The sequence below is a fragment of the Ptychodera flava genome, chromosome 19 (assembly GCF_041260155.1).
Source record: "Ptychodera flava strain L36383 chromosome 19, AS_Pfla_20210202, whole genome shotgun sequence".
NCBI classification, from domain to species: Eukaryota; Metazoa; Hemichordata; class Enteropneusta; family Ptychoderidae; genus Ptychodera; species Ptychodera flava.
This window is the reverse complement of record NC_091946.1, coordinates 959,812-987,088: the sequence shown is the minus strand read 5'-3', so window position 1 is coordinate 987,088 and position 27,277 is coordinate 959,812. Positions and strand designations below refer to the sequence as shown.

General features: G+C 37.8%; 1 protein-coding gene across 2 annotated transcripts in view; it reads right to left on the bottom strand.

Annotated features, from left to right (window-relative positions):
* The window catches only part of LOC139118344 (remodeling and spacing factor 1-like), a 44,462-nt gene extending 21,443 nt beyond the window's left edge, over positions 1 to 23,019 (bottom strand). Inside the window, exons 1-7 of one of the 2 annotated variants that reach the window (XM_070681612.1) lie at positions 22,864 to 23,019; positions 17,553 to 17,647; positions 9,457 to 9,549; positions 8,972 to 9,103; positions 8,259 to 8,335; positions 2,031 to 2,134; positions 904 to 1,708 (exon numbers count right to left, since the gene is read on the bottom strand). In XM_070681612.1, coding sequence (XP_070537713.1) covers positions 1,008 to 1,708; positions 2,031 to 2,134; positions 8,259 to 8,335; positions 8,972 to 9,103; positions 9,457 to 9,549; positions 17,553 to 17,647; positions 22,864 to 22,993 — 1,332 coding nt within the window. In that variant the 5' untranslated portion in view covers positions 22,994 to 23,019 and the 3' untranslated portion in view covers positions 904 to 1,007. Of the gene's footprint in view, positions 1 to 903; positions 1,709 to 2,030; positions 2,135 to 8,258; positions 8,336 to 8,971; positions 9,104 to 9,456; positions 9,550 to 17,552; positions 17,648 to 22,863 lie in introns of those variants that run through there. The other variant, XM_070681611.1, reaches the window with a different exon arrangement.
* Between the last annotated feature and the right edge of the window lie 4,258 nt (positions 23,020 to 27,277).

Genomic DNA, 27,277 nt, shown 5'->3' with positions numbered 1-27,277 from the left:
AGCGGATGACCAATGTGGATGATCACTGTGGATGATCACTTTGGATGATCACTGTGGATGATCACTGTGGATGATCATTGTGGATGATCACTTTGGATGATCAATCACAGTGGATGATCACAGTGGATGATCACAGTGGATGATCACTTTGGATGATCGATCACAGTGGATGATCATAGTGGATGATCACTGTGGATGATCACAGTGGACGATCACTGTGGATTATCACAGTGGATGATCACTTTGGATGATCGATCACAGTGGATGATCACTTTGGATGATAACTGTGGATGATCACTTTGGATGATCGATCACAGTGGATGATCACAGTGGATGATCACAGTGGATGATCACTTTGGATGATCGATCACAGTAGATGATCACTGTGGATGATCACTTTGGATGATCACTGTGGATGATCACTGTGGATGATCACAGTGGATGATCACTTTGGATGATCACAGTGGATGATCACTGTGGATGATCACTTTGGATGATCACTTTCGATGATCACCGTTCATGATCACCGCTCAAGATCACTGTGGATGATCGATCACACTGGATGATCACTTTGGATGATCACTATGGATGATCACTTTGGACGATCACTGTGGATGATCACCGTATATGATCACGCTCAAGATCACTGTGGATGATCACAGTGGATGATCACAGTTGATGATCACTTTGGATGATCACTTTGGATGATCACAGTGGATGTTAATCTGCTGCCAGTACTGTTTTCAAACATATAAGTTTTTTAGATCAAAGATTGTCTGCCATAGTTTCCTCGGAAATACCTTCGCAACTTCACAGAGTGCCCTCCAAGGCCATGGGGTTCTGTCATAGCATTTAAGGGCTCTAACAACTTAAGTCAATCTAACCAATCGCAACTTGACTTACCCATTCTGGTTGATCATATTGATGACATTTACAACATGGCTTGTCATCATCATCTTTTGTCTCTTCTTCAACATCACTTTCTTCTTTATAAACAGGTTTCCTAGTCACCACAGCTTTTCTTGGACTTCTTTTGGAGTAAATCTTGCACTTCCCCTTTTCTTTTTCTTTCTTCCTCTCTTCTTTGGAACTTTACATTCTGACAATCTTTCTCCTCCATCTTTCAATTCTTCTTTTTCCTTTTCTGTTCCCTTTTTCTCATTTTCTGTATTTTCACTGTTTTCATTTTTAATTTTTTCTGTCTCAGAAGTTTCATTTTCCATTTGATGCTGATCAGATTCATCTTTTGGTTCTTCTTTAATTCTTCCATCCTTGCTCTCAAGTTCTGTTGATTCTTTTTCACAGGGTAAATCACCCTCTTTATTGTCTTTCTTGATATCTTGACAAGTTCCATTCTTCTCAGCATTTAATGTGAGTTCCTTGGAGTTCTCTGTCTCTTGCTCTGTGCTATCAATTTTAGTTTTCACTGAAGTCTCTTTTTTCTCTGTCTCCTGCTGTTCCTTGCTATTCTCAGTTATTGCCTGATTCTGTGTTATTTTACTGTCATCATCTTTTGAACTTTGACTGTCAGTTTTTGTATCACCTTGCTTTGAGCTATCTGGTGGCTGGCTCTCATCCTTTGTCTTTATTCTGTTACTCTCAGACTGTGTTTCTTGCTGAGTTGTGGATGTGTCTTCTGGATGTGTCATTCTTTTGTTTTGTGATGTCATCACACTGTCAGCACTGTCATGACTATTGTCATCTTCATCTAAAGTACAACAAGCAATAAACAATACCATTATGTACATGTAATTACAGATTACAGCTGTACTCAATGACTAACATTTCAACATGAAATTTTAAGAGTAGTCTATAATGTTTAGATTCATTTTTGGAGAGTTAGTTACTATGATAAACATAATTTTGGGCACAGAAACTACCAAATACAGTTACTTTTTATATATAGTACATCCAATGATAAAGCCATTGACCTCATAAGGTCACACAAGGGGACACCTATCAATGATACTTTTGATTCATTGCAAAGCTATCAAATGATTTTTTCCATGGCTTGATTTATAGATACTCACCTAATTGTTTGAGATCAGTGTTTGTAGAAGTTGAATCAGACTCTTCATTTTTCTTGTCTGGACCTTGTAAATTGGAGATCAGTCTTCCAAGTTCATTGCGATTACTACAGGTACACAATACAAAGACGATCAACTTCTGACTTGTCTATCATCACACTTTTCAAGGATAAGAACAGTAACTATACATGCAAAATCTTTTGGAATTCAAGGACTTTCGAGAACCCTTTCAGTTATCAAGGATTTTTAAGGTCCAAAATACCATTTTCCAGTTATAAATTTTATATTATATCATACAAGTATATTGATGGTGCAAATACAGTGATATGATTGGTCGAGACGCGAAAAGAGCCTTGGTATATTGGTGATATACCAAAGCTGGCATACACACTAGCTCTCAGCTTGAGGAAAATACCTTTTATGACGTTCCACGCCAGAATTTCAATATACTGTTATTAGGATATAATAGCAATAAATCACACCCAGCGACAGTATCGCTCGTGCATATATGTCGTAAACTGGTCAAAATTTCGTAGTATACCATCACTGGGTGTGTTTTATTGCTTAAATATATCATTTTTATGTATCATTGAAAAGTATTTTCAGGATATTATGATCGATTATTTTCAAAAAATTTAAGTTGCTTGTCAATTTTCAAAGGAAATTTTATGTCTTAATTTTTTTATTTTCAAGGACTTTTCCAGATTTTCAAGAAGGACTTTCCAGGAGCATAGAGACCCTGCAGTAAGTACAGGATGTACATGTTCCTGTATGTATCAGGGCATCACTAAATTCACTGAGTCTTGCAATAATAGCCTTTAAGACCCTCATACAGGTTTTGTTGAGTAAGACTGTACAGTGAAAGGGTCTGATGTTTGGGAGGGACCAATGCTGTATTGAGTGAGACTGTACAGTGGGAGGGTCTGATGTTTGGGAGGGACCAATGCTGTATTGAGTGAGGCTGTACAGTGGAAGGGTCTGATGTTTGGGAGGGACCAATGCTGTATTGAGTGAGGCTGTACAGTGGGAGGGTCTGATGTTTGGGAGGGACCAATGCTGTATTGAGTGAGGTTGTACAGTGGGAGGGTCTGATGTTTGGGAGGGACCAATGCTGTAATGATGTATCGAGTGAGACTGTACAGTTGGAGGGTATGATGATTGGGAGGGACCAATGCTGTAATGATGTATCGAGTGAGACTGTACAGTTGGAGGGTATGATGATTGGGAGGGACCAATGCTGTATTGAGTGAGACTGTACAGAGGGAGGGTATGATGTTTGGGAGGGACCAATGCTGTATTGAGTGAGGTTGTACAGTGGGAGGGTCTGATGTTTGGGAGCGACCTATGCTGTATCATTAACTCTGTTATCAAGTTTTATATGAAGTCAAAACTCATTTAAGTGCAATGATACATCATATACCATACAAAACATGTTGTTAAAATAATACTCTGTAGTTTTGAGATGATGCATGCAAACTCAAAAACTCAAAATTTATCACCTTTTGTTTTGATTGTTCAGAAAAACGATATGACCGTATCATATTATGGATTGTGATGTAATTTGATTGGCAGTAAAACCAACCCAACATACTTGTATCAACAAAGAATAAGATGGACATTGAGGTGTTACAAGGAAAGTTGAATGTTGTAAGTGATAATACATGTATTGATTTGGGACGTCAATCGAATCATTGGAAAATGTTTGAGTGATAGAACTTTTATGCTATACAATGAAGTTGCAACCATTATTTTGAATATGATTGATCTCAGTTACTGTATGGCAGACAATCTTTGATCTAAAAAACTTACATGTTTGAAGACATAGAGTAAAAATACCGTCAATGACGCTGTACCTTCTCTAATGTGTGGCCAGGTCAGGTAATTGATTGTTGGCATGGAGTTGTTGGTTAAAATAGTTGATGATGTAGGGGCATGAGGTGGGATATGGACCCAAAGAACCCAAAGATGATTAAATACATTCTAAGCTACAGTATAAACTGCCTAAAGATAGTTCAATGTGGAAAAAAGTTAAACAATTCAGAAATAAGAATTAACAGTCCAAAATAGTAATGACGCACTTCCTTACTGACCTGAGTGCATGTGAAATACACAACCTGGCATCTGTAATTAAATGTATACCAAGTGATCATTTCCAGTCACTTTTAACTGTTTTTAGTGGATTTTCCAAAGAGTCCTGTGGAAATGATGAAAACGCTTATCTGGTCTTGTGTTTGTATAACCTCATGGCTGATAATTGTCATAGTATTGAAAAAATTGAAAGTGAAGAAATTACTGTTTTTAATAGGCATATTTTCCTTGAAATACATGACCATGTAGAGAATATATGCTAAAGTGTTTAAGAGTAAAATCCTTTGGTCACAAATTCAAACATTGCAATTTGTTCAATCATCTTGTGCAGTGCAAAATTTATAAAATGACTGAAAAACAAAAAAAATTGGCAGAATTACAGTCTTTGTGATGTAAAATTATGGGTTGACATCACGATAACTGTTAATCTGTTTGAAGTACTAATATACTATAATTTAAAAAAGAAAAATTATGCAGAAACGGTAAAATATATTCTGTGTTCGCGCTGCCCATTCGCCACGTTCGCAAATGCGAATTGAAATCAGCAGTGGCGAAGAAAAATCGATCCTAATTCGCCACAGTGGCGAAAGTGATTTTTGTTGAAAAAATTCCGCAAAATAAGCAAAAACGTGGGGTTTTTTAGTCTTTTGTTGATCTGCGCTTCTCTTTCGGCGATTCGCGAAAAAACTATATCTATTTCCGTATTGTTCTCTCCGACGTACGCAATTGCAATCGAGCCAAGTCTCGCGAGAGATTTGACGTCAATTTGTATAGTGTACAGCATGCACTGCACATAAATGACTATCGCGAGAATTGAAAATGCAGGCAGACGCAATCGGGCCCTAGTCTCGCGATAAATTTGACGTCATTTTGTCTAGTGTACAGCAAGCAAAGAGAACACTCGCGAGAATTGAAACTTTTGCTACAGCAGACACACGCATTTTAATCGTGGTCACAAAGTTCGGTGTTGAAATTTACATGCATCGTGGTCTAGACGTTCCTTGTTGCGCATTTTAATCGAGGTCTTATTTTAATGGTGGTCGATTTGCATCGCGGTCCTCATGGTCCCCTATTGATGTTCATTAAAATCGCTATCCCAGCGACGCATTCCGTGTTGTTGTCGATTTGCATCGCGGTCTCGACGTTCCGTGTTGTTGTTCATTAGAGAGGTTATAATCTAATTACGTGTACGTCTGAAGGCACACAGTGGCGTACGCGTATCCATGCTCAGTTGTGATTTTTTTGGTTGATTTTGCCGTATTGTTTTTCAGAAACATACGAAATTCGTCTAAGTTTTAAGAAACAATTAATTTCTCTACGCGAGGACTATTCAAGCTCGTTGTATCCTCGCATTAAATTTACCGGTTTTCTGTAATACAGTTATTTATGAGGTTTACGGAAATTTTTGTGACAGCTTCATAGCACGTACGTCTTTGTGCAGGTGAACTCTGCGGAATTTTCTGATATCAAAGATGTTTGCTAATTTACAATGATAGGTCATACTAGTACTTAACGAGATTTCCTGTCTAAATTCCCGCAAATCACCAAGAAAATCTAAAAATTACTACACGTAATTAAGACTACATGTGGAAGTGTCGTTTGATGACGTTCCGAACGTCTGTGCCACATTTACGCGACGTCTTGTATGACGTGACAAAGACGCTACGTGTAGGCCTACTGATGGAACGTAATTACGTGTAACCAAACTTCTATTTTAATCGCAGTCCGAACGTTCAGTGTTGCTGTCATGCTGTTGATTTGCATCGCGGTCCCAACCTTCCGTGTTGCAGTTCATTTTAATCGTGGTCTCAACGTTGCGTGCTGCTTTCGATTTGCATCGGGGTCTAGCCCTGCGTACGATGCTGTGTGTTCCGCTCCGGGGTTCCGCTACAGCTAATCGTCCCGCTCACCTCGCTTTGTAGTGAGCGGGCGATTAGCTGTAGCGGAACACACAGCATCGTACGCAGGGCTACATCGGGGTCCAGAATCAAGCAATTTCCACTGTTAAAATGAAGACAATTGGATACAAGGTTGATGTGTTGATAGTTTATTCTTGTGCATGCAACCGACATTGGAGATTATAGCATTATAGAAAGCTTTGTTTTCGTAAAAGTGTGTGGCTAATAAAATTTGTCTGTGGCTAATAAAATTTGAAACTATTCGCCACAGTGGCTAACAGCTTTCCAAACCCAGCGCTAACACAGATAGTGTCAGCAATGTAGTGTTAATTTTGACTTTACATCAAAATATGCCTTTGCTGGATACCAAATATATAGGGCGAAATATCAGCCATGTTCAGCAAAATCCACACAACAGCATTGATCCTTTTCTAATTTGATTTGATTTGCTTATGTTATCCTCGTATGACAGTCAGTACAATATGGAACTTGAACACAACACAGTGAATATATAAGTATGCTGTAAATGAAATGGTGTGGCTGCATCCACATGCAGCAATAGGAGTGCCTTTATCTCTCACCCCTCATTTCCAACCTGTCCCATCCCTGAAAAAATAGTTTGGTCTTATATTTATAATGTTAATAATTTCTGTATTTGTTAAAATGTGCGCATCTCAAAACTTTTGATCATAAACATTTTCATTGTTTTTTATAGCTGACCAATCAGTTAACCTGTTTATTTTGAATATTTGCGCATTTTTCCTCAGTATTTGACATTTTCTGAATACCTTCTTATTCAGTTTGTCATTTTCTAAAAGTTTAAATGCTCCATTGTGTGGTCAAGCTTTCCACAAGCATCAAATGTGGTACTTCATATAGGAGGGTCTGCCTCTAGAGGGCGGGCATCATGAACACTCCTGTGTTTGTTGGTTAATTCCTCCACGTAAACTTCTGATTGTACTGTCTGAAACATTGAACATGGCCGACGTCCGATTTTCCTGTCTAAAACTTTCACTCATTTTCGTTCATATGACTCTGAAACTCCAGAAAACGATTGGGAAGAAAGGGTTATCTTGAAATATTGAGGTACTCGCCGATATTTTGCAAAATTAAATGAGAAAAAATGCAAGGAAATGCCGACAGGCTTACACAATGACAGTTTTCAGACTGGGAGGCATATGATCATCTCTGCAGATTATGCAACAGGCCCAGATCACGTGAGGCCATGAGGGTATATCCACGCAACTCAGTACCAAACACTAGCGCTCACAGAGTGAGCAAACACAAAGTGAGTACCCCTAACGTTAGCTCAGTAGTCTGTAATAGATTGTAGTCAACTAAGAAACCCTGGAGAAAGGCTTAACACTGTGGCTATGCCGCTAAGTCCCTTTTGATTTTTTTCATAGCTCAAAATCGTTCTCCCACACCTCAACCTGAGCCATGAACACCCCCACCAGTTTATGATATGACCCATCACGATGGCATGACGTCAACGGATCTTGACAGACGGAAGTCTTGACAGACGGAAGTTCTTGACAGCAGCATATTGGTTTTCAACTCTAATACCTTCTCTGTCTATAAATAGACACGAGAAGGTAATAAAATTATTTGTTCAGAACAGGCTTTGCTTGAATGAAAATGAACAATCTACTACTTTTGGCAAAACATGTCAATCCTCTACACTAAATTGACCATTCTTATGTTCCTGTATATACAAGAAATCATGGTAGTTAAGCCTTCCCACAAATTTTTCAATCTGTGCACACATAGGATTTGAGAAGCCACTGATATTTTCAGGCATCTTTTTAAGGTCTATGTTTCAGGCTACTAAATAAAGTTTTACTGAGGTTTATATGAAATTTTCACGACATAAAGTAAATTCACAGAAGACAGACAAAGGTGGAGTTGAAACAAGTGTAAACAAACTTTGTGAAAGGTCCGGTGTACATAGCTGTATCATACAATTTACATGTATGTGTATTTGGGAAGGCTGAAATTTGAATTGCTGATGCATTATAACGACACATTTGAACTATGAAAAGCGCTGCTTTGATATAAATAGTATGTGTATCTATCATTGGCTCTAAAATAATCCAAACACAAATGCATGATATTTACTGCCATAAAATCTTCAGAAAAATTAACTGTTTATCTGGTTTTGAAACCAGATGGGGTTTTACATCGAAGAAAACTTAGGTCAATAGTAGAGATAAGAACTCTGTAACTCAAGATAAAATTGACACACCTGACAACCATCTGCCATGTTGAGCTGTCAGCATCATCTTGCTCCTCTCTGTAGATGAAGACATTGTCTTCTACATCCTAGCAACAGTGAAATCAAAAAAATAAAACACCCACTATTGATATGAACTGCCAATAACACAGACAGCTAGTGTTATTGATATGTGATTTGGAGTTATAGTCCTAGTATAATTTTTTATTTGTAGAGTACATGTAACACAAACACAGTCTTTTATCACATGCTAGTTTTGCATGGATAATTTTCACATGTTCACACATACATATACATATGTGAGTATTAAATTAATTTCTGAAACTGAACCAGGCATGCAAGTTTGAGTTAAATCAAATTCAGTTACTGAGTGAAATGGGATAGTCTGAAAAAAGGTAGTATTACCTATAGGGTAGATCTGTGTACAGTGTACAGATACAGTGAGAAAAATTGAGGAGTGTCTCAGATAGGTAGCTTAAAAAAGATAACTTTATAAATTATAAATGAAAATGTTGAAAAAAGCGTATGTATGTAAAATTCATTGGATCATGTATACATGGATCCCAGAATACAACAGCTGACCATACCTTGTAGTTATTTGTGATTCCATGAATCAAGCAATTTTCAAAATCACAAAGTATAAAATTTGTTGAGGCATTTTTCCTGCATTATCTGTCAATTAATACATTATTTAGAAGTTATATGCTGTTTTTATTTTATCTTACCTGTTGATACCAATAGACAAGGCCATTTTTATCACGCCCCAGTGGTTGAACTCTCATCTTCTCCGCATTTTCTTCTTTATTCACAAAGTTCTTGAATTTAATATTGTCATCAAATTGAAGTTCACAGAGAAACTGAAACAGAGTAAAGTCAGTGACTTCAATAATTACATGTTGGATTCAATGTGACTTTGAATTTGTTTATGTTACATTACATGTTAATTACATGACAACACCAATCTAGCAAGACATCACTGTGAGATGCTACATGTATACATTTGTAATAAAATATCAACAAAGGTAAAATGGTGCAAACTGACACACTCTCACTGACAATGTGACATGTAAATGATGCTGTAGGGAACTAACAGTCTTGCCAAAACTTTTTGCCATACAAGGTATAAACACACTTGACTATGAACAAATTCAAGTACATACTGTACTGATTATGGAATTAAATCACAGACTAAGAAATGAATTAGAGTTACCTTTAAGATATCGACTTTTGTATCTGGTTTCATTTTGGCATAGCCTAGCTTGTGCAATTCCCAGTATGCTACCATGGAAACATGTTTGCTTATCTGAAAGTAAGCAGTGAGAACAAAGTCAACAATACATGAATTAATGTCACTGTGAATACAGAACTGTGTTTGTTGTTGATCAGAGAATCAAAGAATTTACTACACATCAAAAGTGGGGTTTACATGTGCGTGTTTACTCCGGAGTTGACACTGGAATAAATTTAAACCTGTGTCAGTTGGACGTGTGACCAGACAACACTGAACTAACAAAGAACTAAATTAATTCGGCGTCGGAGGGCTGGTTCAGGTTCGGTGCTCCGTACTAAACATGGCCTCTTTACATGTGTGACCAGAACACCGAACTAAATACTGAACTATATATATCCCAGTGTTCGCGGTGACTTTTTTCTCCTCGCGTACGGCATACGCATTAGTCTGCTAAAATTGCGTAATGGCTGGATTTGAGTGCGTAATTTCACTTCCGCACTCGATTGATGAAAAAACTGACAGCAAAATACAATGTGCCGTTGAATAAACCTACACTACATATTCGGATTGTACGATGTAACATTATTTTAATGAAAACAGTTTAACAAACAACTTGAACAATGTTGAAACGTAACAGCGAAGGGTATACATGCACCGTCACAACACATCGGGCACCCAAAAGTTAGAGTTATGGCAGCTTATCCAGACGGTTTCTGGACGTTTCGGCACCAAGTCGTTTCGGCCCAAGATGTTTCGGCCTTCCAATTTCAGGCCCCAAGTCCGAGTCGTTTCGGCACCACAACCCAAGACGTTTCGACACCGCTGAAGGCTACCTGTGGGAACTAGTGCTGGAGCGTAATGTTACAAATCAAAGTACTAAAAAGTTATAGTGTCAACTAACATTCACGTACATGCTTAATCTTTGTGAGAACATGGGAAGAGACCGTAAGAAAAAACTTCATATCATTTTCAAATCTGTGACACAAGTTTATCGATATCAATAGCCGCCGACACGGAAAAAGTTTGAAAGCGGTGAGGAAACAGCACGGCAAAATTCACACAAAATGCACATAAAGTACTGGTCAGAACGCAAAGGTCACGCTTACGAATATGACGGATCAGTCAATTACTAAATAGTTTGGAAAAAAAATTGAAACACAGATGCCGAACGTCTTGGGTTGCGGTGCCGAAGTAACTTGGGGCCGGAAATTGAGAGGCCGAAACGATTAGGGCCGAAACGACTTGGTGCCTAAACGACCAGTTACCATCCAGACACTTCTGCAGTGTTCAAAATTTATCGGGATTCCGACGAGCTCTACCAATGAATCATTTTTTTCACGGACTCGTAGAGCAAAGTTGAAAGAAATTATTGTCTGCTTCGACGCCATGCTGCATGTGTGCTTGATCAAATTTGGGAACAGCGAGATGCGATGATCGTGCACGGTTGGCATTTATATAATTTGTCGCAACATTTCTGTCAATCACTCACTTTCAGAAACTATCGCTCGCCTGAAAATTAGCAACATAATTCATAGGCACAGCTGACATGATAACGTGCCTAATGTGATAACATGTGGACTACGATGCCGATTTTTCAGACAACGCCCAGAGAATCCGAAACTTTCCACACAAAATGAGTGATTGACAGAAATGTGTTGCAACAAATTTTGTCTGGTTGTCGCCTTAGCTCAGTCGTGGGGAGGGCTTTCGGTGTATCCTTTGCGTATAGAAAACGCATAACGATGAAAAAAATGCGTAGAGAGTCAATTTCAATGCGTAAATACGCACGATTTTGGCGTAAACACGAACTCTGTATCCTATCTTCCACCTCGCATAAAAATGTGAAAGAGGCTCCCCACCTTACTATCCAAAAGTTTGTGTTACAATATTGTTTGTTGCGTTTAGGATATGTGTAGGGAAGTTTATCATGTGTACGATCGTGTTTTGTTTGTGTAGGGAAATCTTATGGACAGACGCAGCCGGACCTACAGTGTTACAAGAGTTGATAGAGTCCATCACTGTCCCTTGTGACCGTGAGTGCACCTTTGTCGCTTGCGTTTCGAAACCGGAGTGTGGTTTCTCATCAGTCGCAGAGTAAATTCTGTCCTCAGTTTGTGTTTGTGCAATTTTAAGTGAAGTCAGTGTTCTTGTTCTTCAAGTACCGACACAAATGTTCGGAAATGTTGTGAATCCATTTGGGGATCAAGTTATTTTGTTTTTTGTTTATTTACTTTTGTAAATTTTATTTTGACTAGTGTGTCTTTTAAATTTTTGTTTCTCTTGTAAGCAATGATTGGTGATTCTGGGAATACCGGTAGATTCCTCAGTGTTGTGTCTTTTTCCAGCTCTGCTCAGTGTTTCAAAATACTTCCTTTCGTTTTAAGGTATCGGCTGTATGTTGTGCTTAAAATAAATTTGTTCGTTCAACTTGTTTCTTTTCGTGTCACTGTGCTGGTTGCAGGTATGTAAGCGGTCTGAAATCACCAAGTGCGCCTGCAATCTGCGCCGGCGCATTTCAAACTGCGCCCCCATTTTGCGCCGGTATATTGCGCCGCCCAAACTGCGCCCTTACTCTGCGCCAAAACACTTCCGAGTGTCACAACATCGAGTAGTCGCACTTGCGTAGCACTAGCAGGACGCTTTAGCAGTGTAGACTGTAGATATTAATATCCGTGCCCTAAAAAATGCAGCTAGAAAAATGATATGACATGTTTTCACGGAGTCTCGGAGGTACGATACCATGTTATGTTTGTATGGGACGGATTACACTCACTTGGCGGTATCGTGGCTTGGCCTCAGCAGCAGTCAAAATTTGTGAATTTTGCATCTCCATAAAGGCCAGGGACTTGATACCCGGGATCAAGTTAATCCCGTTCACCTTTGACATCCCCGGACGGGATCGAATGTTTATTATGTCTGTGTAAATTACGGTCACGATTAGTGTGCACAGGAGGTTGTACACAGGCCAATGTGTTGACATGCAAACTACAGATTATACGACACTGAATATAACGGCGAGACCAGTATACATGTACAGAGAAACAACGTTTCATGAAGCCCACAATGCTTGTAGCAATAACAGGTGTACTTCAACAGAAATGACAAAGGTACAGTCAATCCACGACGCCGCTGCAACTGGCGTTATTACGTTCCGAATTCGGCTTACCCGGGGCTCTGGCTGCAACTGTACAATTATTGCAGCTAAACGATAGCGTAGATGTCGTGCCATTGCCAAGATACTCTGCTGTTTCCGATCGTTTTGTCTACAGAACTACTAAAAACTCTCTCAATTCGACAAGAAAAAATAATTACGGTTTGAAATCGGTGCATTAATTTATATTTATAAAAATAATAAAATGTGACATCACCGATCATAAGAAACGTGGTGTTGAAGAACATATATTTTTTGGACAGAAGACTACGGCGTCCATTTTCTGTATACATGTAATCTAACTTTAGCAAACTTGCGAGTCAAACATCCGAAGAGTAACGTCAATATTTTTGGTTTTGTTCTACTCATGTTATAAAATAAGTCAAATTTCGGGAAAGTATCTGTACATTTTCGATATCTGTGCAGCGCAAATGTGTAAACCGACTCTGCATTTATCCATCCTAAAGACCATGATCAGTTCGCGACTGCAGAACCCCCCCCTCTCTCTCTCTCTCTCTCTCTCTCTCTCTCTCCCAAAAAAGTTTAGCCATTTGATGTTTTATTTTGCCGACATTTATTTAACGGTTCACGATCACAGCTCAATGTTGATGTCGCGAAGTTTCTTTGTACTAGAGACATGTCACGGCCTGGAGCTAGTTATCACTATAAAAACATTCTGTGTAAACGTTTTTGCTTCCGAATGGAGGTGACAGGTGACTTCGTGTGTAAAATATTGAATGGCAATATGAATTTCACCGTTAAGAAAGTCTATGACTTTCAAACTAGTCGCACAAACAACAATAAACATGGCGGAGCAACGATACCGACATAACTTTTTTCTCGACCTCTGATGAGAGCGGCTCGGTGAAATTTTCCAACCTGGTATTGGTTAGTATTTGGCTTTGCCCCGTGTGCTGGGTTATGTACACGTAAACTAATTATACAAAAGTTGTATTCACTGTAAATCAATAAGCCTTTCGAACACGAAATTTATATTCGGATATCTGAACCTCAACATCGGTTACGCAGCTCGAAAGTTATCCTCCGAAACAGGACAGGAACATTGGTCAAAGCCGGATTTCGTATGGTATATAGATATGGAAACACGCAGCTCTTTGTTAGAAAGCATGCAATGCATGATGCTCCCTAGCTTGGTCCTTGGATTCACCCCTACACACCATCAATTGTCTAACAATCACAGGATTCAGTCACATGTGTCTTCAAATTTTGATACATTAATTGTACCAATCATCAAGCACGGAACACATCAAAAAACAATGATCGCGGCTACGGGTTCAAGGACGTTTGAATTCACGGGGAGAAACACCACGGATTTGTCGCAGAATTGTTATAACTAGCTTTATCTGTTTATGGAGAATATGGGCGATCAGCGTATGGTCGCACATCGAATCGACGCCAAGATAAAAATATGATGTCCGAAAAGTTTAGTATTGTTTCATTCAACTGAGACCTCGCCTTTGTTATCGCCTAAACATCCTCGGGTTTTGTTTTCAGGCAGACTGCAACATGAATATCTTCCCAATGCATAGAGTACGGCCGTTCACGCAATCATAGACCCATGTGCTTTGGCAAACGCTCGGGCCAATTTTTTTGGACGTTGGTTAGAAACTAATGACAATATATAGGTGAAGATGTTGCATCTGTCAAAGAGTATTGAAGATTAAATTACTTTCATCGATCGATAAAGAAGAGAAAGAATGAGTCCGTGAATATCGAATCATAGACGGGAGAATCGAGGGTTTATGATCAATTGGGAACAAAAATATTTCGATTAATTGACTAACACAACCAAAAAGGAAATTTTATTCAACTTTGAAAAAAGTCACCACCTTTCGTTGGCATAGGATTCCATGGCAATGGACCAACACATGATGTCGTTTAGGTCCTCAAAAATCTTCTAAAACGGCACGATGATAGTAACTAAAATGAATGAACAATTAAAAGCCCGTATTTAAATGACACGATATCAGTTGTCGTTTCAATTTTTTCCTTTCTGTTAGAAACTCCACGATGATGTTTTGGAAATCAAATGGGAAATGCCATATTCTCGGTGCTCCGATTGATCCATCCATTGAGGTAAATTTCACTTCCATGATCCGCCCATGGATGTAAAAAAATAGATGATCCGCCTCAGTAAATATCTGAAGTTTCTACAGGAAATCTCTCGTCCGTTCACGGATCTTTTTTCGTCTTTCATTTTAGTTTCAAGTTGTTTATAGGGTAAGGAAGCTAGAAATCCATCAAAACATCGCTCCAGGGTCTATGATCAAAAGCATGAGCGTGTTTTGTCATCAGCTGTCAGCAGGTCGTTTTCCGAACCGCGACAGGGACTCGGAAACCCGCCATAGTGTCACAGGACGCTATAGACCTAGATTGTATGTAATTGTGTGCTATCGTTTGGTCAGTTTCAAGGTTAATTGACTCTGAATAATCTAATCACGGTCGTGACTCCTGTTTTTGACATAACTATATAAATACCCATCGGGATTGAGTGTTCATGGCGTCCCCTTTCACTTTGACCAGTACTTTGAATCAGTCTGTGAATCGTACGTCCCAGCCCGATCAGTCTCTCGCTGATTTTTAAAACCTGGTAAATAATGTTCTTCGTAGTCTGATATAATATTCTATTCTCCATTATGTAAAGATGAATGTCTCATTCATATTTTTATTTAGACGAATATATCAACTTCTTGGTGTTTGGAAATAAGAGTGTTGCAATAATTTCCATCGGGACTTCAATGATGAATTCACTCAGCGGTTCGCTCATGATACACAGCACTGTACTTCCATGGAGATTGTATCACTGTTTTAGCAATGACTTTGATCGTAAGTTTTCATTCGACCAAAGTGATGAAATAAATGCTGACAAGCACTAACTATGTACAGTCCGAGTTCACTTCACATTCTCACTATCATCGCACTTTCATAGTGAGCACGTACACTTCAAGCCCTCACATTCGCTCTCCTAACTTTAGCCTCGCACTTGTCGATTTCCGGTACCCTTACATACCTTGCGTCAGGAAGTCAGTCGTAAGGATGGTCGCATTTGCTGTTTGGACGTTAAATGAGAGTCTCAGACCCGGTCTCAAATTCACTCGCAAATGTACATCACAGAGCGAAATGGGAGTCTCAAGTTCAGTCGCAAACGTGATCGCACTTTGACTCTTCTCTGAACTGAGAGTCTCAGTATCAGTTGCATTCCTTATCATTTCTGGTCGTATATGCTCCATGAGTTGGAAGTAGCAATTATTGGACGATTCAAAGGTAGCAGAATTAGAGCAAGAATTACGGTCCAAGGCCCACGAGGTTCCGATCAAACAGGGAATGAGTATGGAGTGTCCGGTTTACGGCTGCAGCGCCTATTCAGACACTGAGACAGCCAGGACACTCTCGCCATATACTGAGTATAGAGTTACCATACGAAACTTATAATGGCAGAGATATTTGGCCATCGAAATAGTTTGAGAGTAAAATTTAGCGTCTTTTTTTAACTTTGAAAGTATTTACCGACAAGGTTCGGGTAGAAACTACAAACAGATTTAAAGGTCGATTTACGATGCAAATGACACTCGACTGGCTCGGAGTTACCTTCCCTCTCGGGTGATGTTATTACATACTTCACATACGTGTCGGAAAAAATTACTCCCATCCTCCGCATTTTAGTGACACATTTCACCATATTTCCCACGAAAAACATGAATATTTCTTTGAAATCGCCTGACTAAACCAAAATAGACTATTAATACCGTGGTTGACATTGAAACTTCGCAATGGCGCAGAGTAAGGCGCATTTGGGCGGCGCAATATACCGGCGCAAAATGGGGGCGCAGTTGAAATGCGCCGGCGCAGTTTGCAGGCGCACTTTGGTGATTTCAGACCGCTTACATAGCTCCTGGTTGTTAGTGTATTTTGAATTCTGTGGTCTATTTCTGCTGTTATTTTAGTGATTTTGTTGTTATTGTATTCTCTGTCGAGTAGTTTACTTGTGAAGAATGCTACTTTTTTTTTAGTAAAGTTGTCAGTGTTGTTCCAAGTGCGAGCATATCTGAGGATTTTGTTTTTGATGATACCATTAGAGTTTGCGCTGTCGGGTGACACGATTTTCTATCCATCAAAATAAATTCTCTTTCTCTTGTAAATGTCTTCGCCAAAGGCATCTTGATCGGCTGATTGCAAACAAAAAGAGCGTAGACAGCAGCTGTCTGATGTTTGTGTCTACCGTTGCCAGCTAGCGGTTGTTCTCTTGGCCATTGAATACCGCTTGGCCCGAAATAAATTTATATCTTATTGCTGACGTGTAAACTTGAGATCGTTTGGATTGCTGATAAGGAATATTTACAGAGCGACTAATCTGATCCCCTAAGGTTTAAAAATAATACAGGTGTAACCGCTGCTAAAGACTACAATCTGCTACCTTGTATGGACAGTTTTGAATACTGTTTGATTTCAAATAGATTATGCAGGTCTATACTCTCTGTTACTCCTTTCTGATCACACACTCACAAAGAGATGTTGGCTCAGAGGCCACAAACAACTGATCCAAATGCCAAACAGGAAAAAATTGAATTGTATGGTATTTCATAAATTTGGTTGATTTCAAGTGAGATGAATTACAAGTGAGGCTGGATGGAGAGTACAATGCAATCCTGTATGCAAACTTTATATGCAATGTCAATGTTATTGTCACTTTCTACAGACACTTGACTTGTAACAGTGTGTTGGTCAAATTCTCACACTGGTCAGCTCTGATGTTGTAGGTAAAATGTGCTCACGTTACAAACCAACATCAATGATGTTACAAGACATGATATATCTCTACATGGCACTTACAGTAATGCCACTATGAAAGCTAAAAACAAGAAGACACATGGATCTGTTGTCATTACGCTTTGACCATACTCACCTTTAGTAAGCATTTCTCCCATCTGTCATAGGCCACAGCTTTGATTTTGGATTTTCTCATCAATTTCACATGAAGATCTATCAATTGCATGCTCACTGTAATTCAATCATTTAGGAAACACTGTAATTTTGGTCAACAGGCACTTGCTCAATAAAGGGTAAAACTCTGAGAACAAGTCATCATTGATGACACAGTCCCCACTTGTTAATGGGTACTTTGATTACAGGTTCTTAGAGAGGAAAAAGTCCTCTTCATTAGGTCTGCGATAAAAATGCTTTGATACAGATGGCACTCAATGGCCAAGAATGAGTTCCATGGTGATGAAAACATAAAACCAATGTAGGCTACTATCCTAAAGGTCATTAAATGAGTCAACTGGGAATTAGATGACAGGATGTTGCAAAACATTTTTTCATACTATCCTAACACTATTAGATTATCACTGGTACCATACTTCATAAAGTTTAATGCAGTATTTACAACACTATGAGATCAACATCTGTATCAAGTTTCATCAAATTTGACATTGTATTTGTGGATATATCACTCTAATTAGGAAAGTTCATTACATATGCAATTACAAATTAATTAAAATGACACTGATAAATGTCTTTTTCACTGTTAAAGCAATGTGAGCTTAACATCTGTACAAAGTTTCATGAAATTTGATGCAGTATTTCTTGACATATCAGCCTAATTATGAAACTTCAATAATTGACATGATTGGATCATATCACAAAACAAATCAATGTGCATATGTATGACATAGGTCAATGTCCTTGTACCAACTTTGAATAAAATCAGTTGAAATATGCCTGAATTATGGCTCTGTACACGAAAAAATCGTAACAAAATGGCCGCCTGGCAGCCACATTGGATCGTATCACAAAACAAATTGACGTGCATATCTATGACATTGGTCAATGTCCTTGTACCAACTTTGAATAAAATTGGTTGTAACATGTCTGAGTTATGGCTCTGTACATGAAAAAATCGTAATAAAATGGCTGCCTGGCGACCATATTGGATCGTATCAGAAAACAAATCGACATGCATCTGATGACATATGAAGTAATCCTTGTACGAAGTTTGAATGAAATCGCTCCAAGCATCTCTGAGATATCTGCGTGAACAGACGGACACACGCACGCATGCACGGACATGACCAAACCTACATGTATAAGTCCCCCCGGACGGTGTCTGTGGGGACTAAAATAGAAACACACACTGATTCACATACTGGTTAAAATACACCATATGGAATATGTTATGTTTCATTAATTTTAACCATCTTGACTTGGTGGTGAAATATGGACTTGGCAGGAAGAGGGTTAAATATGGATAGGCTGGTTGACTACTTCACAGTAATTCTTTGTCTATGCCATAAATGGTCCTGTCAAGACAAACTGGATAGGTTTTTTTATAGAGTAACTACATCAATCCTTTGGGCAAGTTTGTGGATGTGAATCTGGGAGTCTTTTTGCTTGAGCAGCCTGTAACTGTATTTAAAAACTATCTACTGTTGATATACCAATCAGAGTGCTCAATTCAGGGTGTTTTATCTACTCGTAAAGCCTTGGTCACCAAATTCCAGAAACGAATGACAGCGCCGTAGTGAAGTACTGTCCAATCAAAAGTGAACATGTCATATTCTGTAGACATCTGGTACGTTTTAATATTCAAATTTGGTAACACAGCGGAAACCAGCTGCAACACAAAATCTGCTGTGGTACAAACATAAACTAATGTGCCCTAGGGCATTTATAGGATGTTCCATTACATTTGAAGGCTATTTCACAAAATCTGCTGTGGTACAAACATAAACTAATGTGCCCTAGGGCATTTATAGGATGTTCCATTACATTGGAAGGCTATTTCACAAAATCTGCTGTGGTACAAACATAAACTAATGTGCCCTAGGGCATTTATAGGATGTACCATTACATTGGAAGGCTATTTCACAAATAAAAGTTTTAATTCATATCCTAAACATGTTACATTGACAAAGGGGACGGTTGACGTAAACACATTGAAAACGAAAATATATCAGTTAGGGGGATAGTTTTTAAGTCAGATAAAACCCTCGTACTCGGGCTCTTCTGGTATATAAAGTCCAACCCTACGATAAAATGTCTCGGCCTGCGGCCTCGACATTTTATCGTTGGGTTGGACTTTATATACCAGAAGAGCCCTCATACCCGGGCTTTATCCTATACAAATGGCAGGGAAAATGGGAAGTACCGGTAGGAACTGTTGTGAGCTTGTGTTGAATTAGCATACAACAATATACATATAGCTAAAAAGCAATTCAGCTGGAATGCACGCGGCCGATTTTAACATTAAAAGCGGCGTTCTATAAACGTACATGACTTGCTGTTGCTCAGTGCCCTCACACATCCACCCTAGGTATCTCAGATGGTGGGAAAAATCCATGTGTGTTTAAAATAGCGTTTTACTAATTAATTAGATTAGACCTGCTTAATGAACCCATACCACATAAAATTATGTAGACACATCAAGTTTGTATTTTTTACCAATAAAATTGGGGTTACGTGCGATTTAAAACAATAAAATCTTCAATCCTGCCCCGACCACTGACCTGGGGTTTCACATTTGTTTACAAAAAATAGCCATATTGTGAAAGAGCGCATTTACACAAAAAAAAACTATTTGATAAGCTCTCTGTCGCTGACAGCAGAGCTAAAAACTTGTAACCACTTTTCACTTTTGATATAGCAGTTACTGAGATCATTATATTATATGGCTTATTATTGTTACTAATTACTGTACACAATCTGCTTAGAAATATATGGATTGATTTAGGTTCTCTTCTTTGCTTCTTGATTATTGTATCATTTTTTATATTCATTGAAAGGCCAGTAACTGTAACTTTAGATAACTTTTTCACTGCTTCATATGTCCCTGGCATGGCAAGCTTTTGTTCTTCTACCCAAAGCATATTAAAAGACCCACTCTTTAGCTAACAAAGAGTCCATACAGTACATCTAAAATGCACTGTTATGGTTTAAATTTGAATTTAGTGTGGACAAGTATTCAGTTGCTAACAATGATAATGCAGTTTACATATGCACAGGCTGAGAAGACAAACGGAATACTGTGCATTTTAATATGTTTTGAGAAGTTAAACAAGAAAGATGGTTGATCTTAAAGAACAAAAATAGTTCACAAATCATCAAAAGTTATAGTTATTGGCCCTCTAAGGTTTGTCTTCATCTATCAACAACTGAGATGAGAGGAGACAACAGACGACATCACAGTTAAAAAGTATATCACAGGCAAAGACTGAGCAAATTTAATAACATTGAACTGGAGAGGGATCAAAAATGATGTTTTGATCTTTTACTAGTCAAAAGATCACATACTACATGTAGTTTCCTTCAGGTCTACAGAAATAACAAGCAAAGTCGAAAAGGCCTGGTACAAAGTACAACTACAAAATAGTGATTCAGGATAAGTCTTTTGAAGAACCCACTCATGTATCATACAGATTCTAACTGTTACCATATCTTCAAGTTACATGTACTCACATACACAGTCAAAAGAAACATTGACTGGACATTTCCACATACTGGCATGCAGGGGTATATATCGTAAAATCAAAAGTCTTGAACCTGGAACCCTTCATGTTTCAAACCCAAGAAGATAGCAAATGTGTCACTGTCATCTAACAAATGCCAGAAAGTCATTCAAGGATTTTGCAAAACTGGCCATGTTATAGTTTTCCTTCTTTGTTGACAGAAGCTGAGAAAATTTTTTCATATAACCATTTACTTGTAAATGGTAGTAAGCTCGCAGAAAGTCAGGCATGAAAAGGGTTTACATATACATATACAAATTCTTTGCACCTATCAGCCGTTTCAATGGAGGGGATGAGGCTTCATTGTTACTAAGAAGTTCCAGTCAACTACCGGTATATTTCCAACAAAGACAGTAAACAAAAAGCCAAGGTGCAGAGAAAACCTGTGAACAGATTTCTGCTTGGCCAATTCATTCTGCATGCTTCATTAAGGTTCCAAAAGGCATTTAATGTGAACTGGCAAAAAAGAATCCTGGTAATTGTTTACATGAAACCCTCATGAAGCCATACAGAGACAATGTTCAATGTCTTCATTGTATTTCCTTACAAGCAGAAAGGTATCTGTGAGCTGTGATGAAGCAAAAACTGTCAAATATTAATTTCAACATTGTAGGTTTTACTTGTCAAATATTACGCCCATTTATTGCAAATATTGTCTTATTTCATTATCATTTTGATAACAGTCATACAAATTATTCTGGTGAAGCCTTTGTATTGAGAGGTCATAGAGATACAGAGTCAATGTACATGTTATTCACATGGCTTGAAAATGAGCACAACGTGCTTTGATTTGCAAAATTTATGAAAGAGAGTAGTAAAATATATTGCAATCCCTCAAACGGTAATCCTACTACACCCATTCATAATGGTGTCGTCTCTATAAGCTGAACTGGCATTGTTTACATGAAGTCAATTTGCATACTCGACCTAAAGTGGCTTGTATGCCAAGCGTACTCACTAGCGTGCATGCGTTTGTAACACTCAGTTCCGTTAAATTTCGCTAAATGAAAGACTTTCAGACGACAATTATGAAAATGCAAGCCTCTTGTAGTCAGGGTTATTAAAATATTAGTAACCATGTGATACATATTTGAACTAAAATAACAATGAAATCAAATGTTTTATCATAACCGACCAGTTCGTATCCGAATGTACTAATACTATGTAGACACAACCAATGCAAAATGACATTGACAGACGAACACAGCTAGTAGCATGCTTCACGATGCTGCAGAAACTGAACATTTGCAATTAACACATCCGTAACCATGGAAACAATGACTATACAATACTAACCATAAAGATGCGATTAAAATCTTCAAACGGTAGCAATCGTGAGCACAGTTGCACCCACCACAATGGACAGTAAACACTGTATTAACGATGGTACCTTTTAACAGTCTGTTCTGTTGTACATGCAGCACTACTGATTGCAAATAACGATAATAAATGCTATATGCGTCGAAAGAAGCGGTACGACAACAACTATGTATTTCATTACCTTTGGTTGAACGCCATATTGGCAATGAATAGAACGATCTAGTGTTGCTGTGTGATCTGAACTATCGGTTTTTAAGTCCACATCAAACAAGCCATTGCAACAAAGACTGCTGTGTGCCTGCAAAACTGACCTGCACATAAACAGCTCGTATAATTCATCGAGATGCTACAGATCTGATACCAACACCATACTTTGAAAAGCTTTATGCATACCTGTCTTTTGGTCATCTATAGCATCTTTCAGCTCCGGAAATGTAAATTCTGGAAGCTTCAGGAGCCTGCCATATCGCTCAAGAAATGAGCAGATCACGGCGTAGTTTGGGTAATTGACTACAGACGCCATGTTGGATAGTAATTATGTGCGCTTGAGGGCGCACTGTTTATATGTTCGTGTTTCTAGTCCACAGGAAGAGAAGTCGATCACCTCAGTCCTCACAGATATGAGTCGGGCCCCCTTTGCCGGGAAAACATGCATATAAAAAAACCTCCAATCCATGGGGAAAGGTAGACAGTCGAACAACTCTCTAAAAACGTTCATTTATGATATAAAGAATACACTTTTACGGCACACTTTTTGAGCGTAATGCATCATCCTTTCCCCGCAGTTGGACAAAATTGTTTCCAAATATATTCCAGTTTATGACTCAAATTGTATTCTTCTAGCACAGGGGGCTCTTTTTCCTTGTTTGTGAGTGTCTGTGTTTGTTTGTGTGTAAGTGTCTGTGTTTGTTGAAATAACAGCGAACAGCTGTTTTGTTTATATTTGTCAATAAAAAGCAGTTTGTTTGTTTGTTTGTTTGTTTGTTTGTTGATATGTATTTCCGATGGTTAGGGTTAGGGTTAAGTTAAGGTTAGGGTTAGGGTTAGACATATTCACTCCCTGAATAGAAAACAGCTGTTTGCTGTTATTTTATTAAAAATAACTGACAAATACAAACACACACAAACAAACACAGACGCTCCCCCTGTGCTTCTGGTACTACACAAAATTGTGTCGGACTGGACATGTAGGTAAGCTTATACATATCACAGTAAATATCCTTTCTTAACCTCTGTTGCTTTCAAATACTACTACTGCTACTACTACTACTTCTTATTATTATTATTATTATTATTATTATTATTATTATCGTTATATTATTTACATCATATTTTGCAGTAATAAAAGTATTACATATAATAAGTTAAAATTTTTCTGACACAACAGTAAATGTTATACTCATAATAATAAAATCATATAGGTATTTAATTTAATTTATTGTCTGTAAGTTGTTCATTAAATGATGGTCAGATTCTTGCTTTGTTAAAAGAAACAAAGCTGATTTAGTTCCAATTAGAAGAGTAATTGTATTGAGAAAGTCTGTTTCTGTAAAATTCATAATAAATGTTGGACCGTCATAGTTTTTAAATTTCTCAAAAGTGTTAGGTTCCATATAGATGTATGTTCCAATATTACAAATTGCTCATAAAAACAAGTGTGTGACTTAAAAAGAGAGCAGAAGAGTTTACATTTGTAGATTAAATCGACATTACTTCACCATCCAAATTAGTTCCTATCCTGTTTAAGGGACAAGTCAGTTTTTTCAGGTGGGGTGTGGATAGGGGATTTACATCATATTTTGTAGAAATAAAATTGTTACATAATGATAAACATGATAATGACTTAGATGAGAAAGTAATAAATGTTCTAAGGGACTGGTCAGTTTCTATGGCCAGGGAGGTTTGGGTTGGATTATTTTTTGCTGACGTGAGTGGTCACCCCTTCATGAAAAAAAAACGAAAACTGGCGGACATTACCCCACCCATTCCAAGTTTCAAAAACACAGTGTGCACCCCCACTGAGCCATCAGATCAGTGTTTGAGTGAAATTGATGACATATCAGTCGTAAGTATTATAGGAATGCCAATTAACATAAGCCGAAGTGTGAATACAGTACTTTGAATGAGCTGTGAATGTATTTCACACTTTTGTGCTTATCTAGAACTGTTGTATATTAGATTGATGTAAGTGCATATCCAGAACTGTTGTATATTAGATTGATGTAAGTGCATATCCAGAACTGCTGTATATTAGATTTATGTATGTGCATATCAAGAACTGTTGTATATTAGATTGATGTAAAAGTGCATATCCAGAACTGTTGAATATATCATGTATGTGCATATCAAGAACTGTTGATGTAAGTGCATATCCAGAACTGTTGTATATTAGATTGATGTAAAAATGCATATCCAGAACTGTGCATATCCAGAACTGTTGTATATTAGATTGATGTAAGTGCATATCCAGAACTTTTGCATATTAGATTGATGTAAAAGTGCATATCCAGAACTGTTGTATATTAGATTGATGTAAGTGCATATCCAGAACTTTTGTATATTAGATTGATGTAAAAGTGCATATCCAGAACTGTTGTATATTAGATTGATGTAAAAGTGCATATCCAGAACTGTTGAATATATCATGTAAGTGCATATCCAGAACTTTTGTATATTAGATTGATGGGAATCACTAGTATAACAGAATTTGAAAGCACAGCAGTAAACTTCAGTGGGTATAAATTAGACCTTAACTAGCCATATCACAGTAAAGTTAATGAAGCCACGCTTGACTCTGGCTGAATGTCTGGTTTTCTCATTTTTGGGTAAAGCTAAATATTCAAGAGACAGTAGCTGTATCTTTTGATAATCTTGCATATTTTTCTGGCAGAAATACCAAGAGTTCAATTTGTCAACATAGTTTTCATATGAATAAGGCTGCGTTCACAAAAACGGTTAGGGGGGCTGGAGGAATTCAGGGGGGATTCGAAAATTTTGGGGGAAGTAGGGGGGGGGGACTTGAAAATTTTTGGTTCCCTTTTGTGTTTACATTTTCCAATTTCAAGTTTGTAAAATTCAATGAAATGTCATCAAAATGTTGTAATGTTAGTAATAATTTAACAAAATCTAGCACCATTTTGTCACATTTCATGACTTTCATCCTGAAAAGAATTTAAACGTGTGATTTGTCGTAAAAAAACAAACTTGAGCCTCGTAACAGGGCAGAAGCTGCAACTGTTAATGATTTCTGCAATATTTCTATGCAATATAACAACTAGTACATACATTTTCTTGCTATCTCCCTACAGTATGCTCAAACACACAATATTTAGTTTGTCGACAAAGCCTGTATATATAAATATAAATATGTATTAGGTGATAATTTAATTGGAGTCCAGGCTGACAGTCAGTTGTCAGTGATTATCACATACATAGGCTGTGATAGCAAGCTGAATACTAGATAATTCAACATGCTGTAGGGAGTAGAACAAGAACGCAGTTGTAAAACTGAACAAAAATATTGCCAAAATGATCAAAGTTAATACAGCTACTGCCTATAGGTAGTGTCACTATCATTAATGCTCTGCTACTGCAGTGTCACTGTCACTGCATACCTGAGCAGTGATAGAGATAGCTCTGGCTGTGATGTACATGGCAGTTGAAGAGTTTTGGTCAAATGATACTCATGACAGTGAAACATACTTGTACACAAGATCAGGCCAGAGAGCAATACATGGAAGAACACATAGAAATTTTTGAATTCTGGCATATGAGAATAATCAAATATTAAAGAAAAAAGATGGGGTCACCGTGCTTGATTTTCTAAATTTTCACCTTCTTGTCATAAAATAATACAGAAGTAAAACTTTGAACAGTAAAGACTAAAAGAAAAAATATGTGACCAAATGGAATTATTTATTTTTTAACCAAATTTGCAATTATTACACCCAAAATTTCAGAGATTAAAACATTTATTTGATGGAATATTTTAACCTTCCACTATTGTCAATTTTGAGTAGCATCTAATTCATATATGTCTTGTACTTTTGAAACAATTTTTTGGTAGGTCACTGTGCAATATGGCAATTAGCCAGAATTCACAATTTGCCTACTCTCTCATGATTGTCATTTTGTGTGCTCTTCAGCAGAAGCAATTGACCTGGCCAGAGTTGGATTAACTCAAGTTGGCTTAGACCAATAAAGCTAAAAAGTTCACTGATGCATTTAAATAACTTGCCTTGGGAATATGACTACAGAAAGTGATAATACAGGTAGTGTTGAACACCTGTGACCGGAACAACGCAATACATGTGTATTTTTTCTGCGCTCACATCCTTTACAAATATGCGGGCCTGTGATAATTGGCAGGGGGACTTGAAAAATTTTGACCATATAGGGGGGGGGGGGATTTGAAAATATTTTAGGGTACTTAGGGGGGATCTGAAAAAAAATAAGATTTCAATCAAGATTCCTCCAGCACCCCCCCCCAAATCGTCATTTGTGAACGCAGCCCAGAGTGTTGAATTATTGCCAATATATGATTTTGTCTAGACTGAAAATTCTTTTTGCACATACATTAGCAGGCTATTTCAATAAGCTTAATTAACACTTAGTAATTGCAGTATACCTTCAACCTTTTCATCATCATGGTGGATCTCTACAGAGGAAAATTGAAGTGAAACCGGAAAAGGTTCAGAGAGTACACAATACAGTGTGCTTGATATTGTATTGTCATAAATAACAGCTACTTTCCCCGTAAAGGAGAATTAAGACAAGAACTGTATTTTCATGATAATTTAGGGAGCGT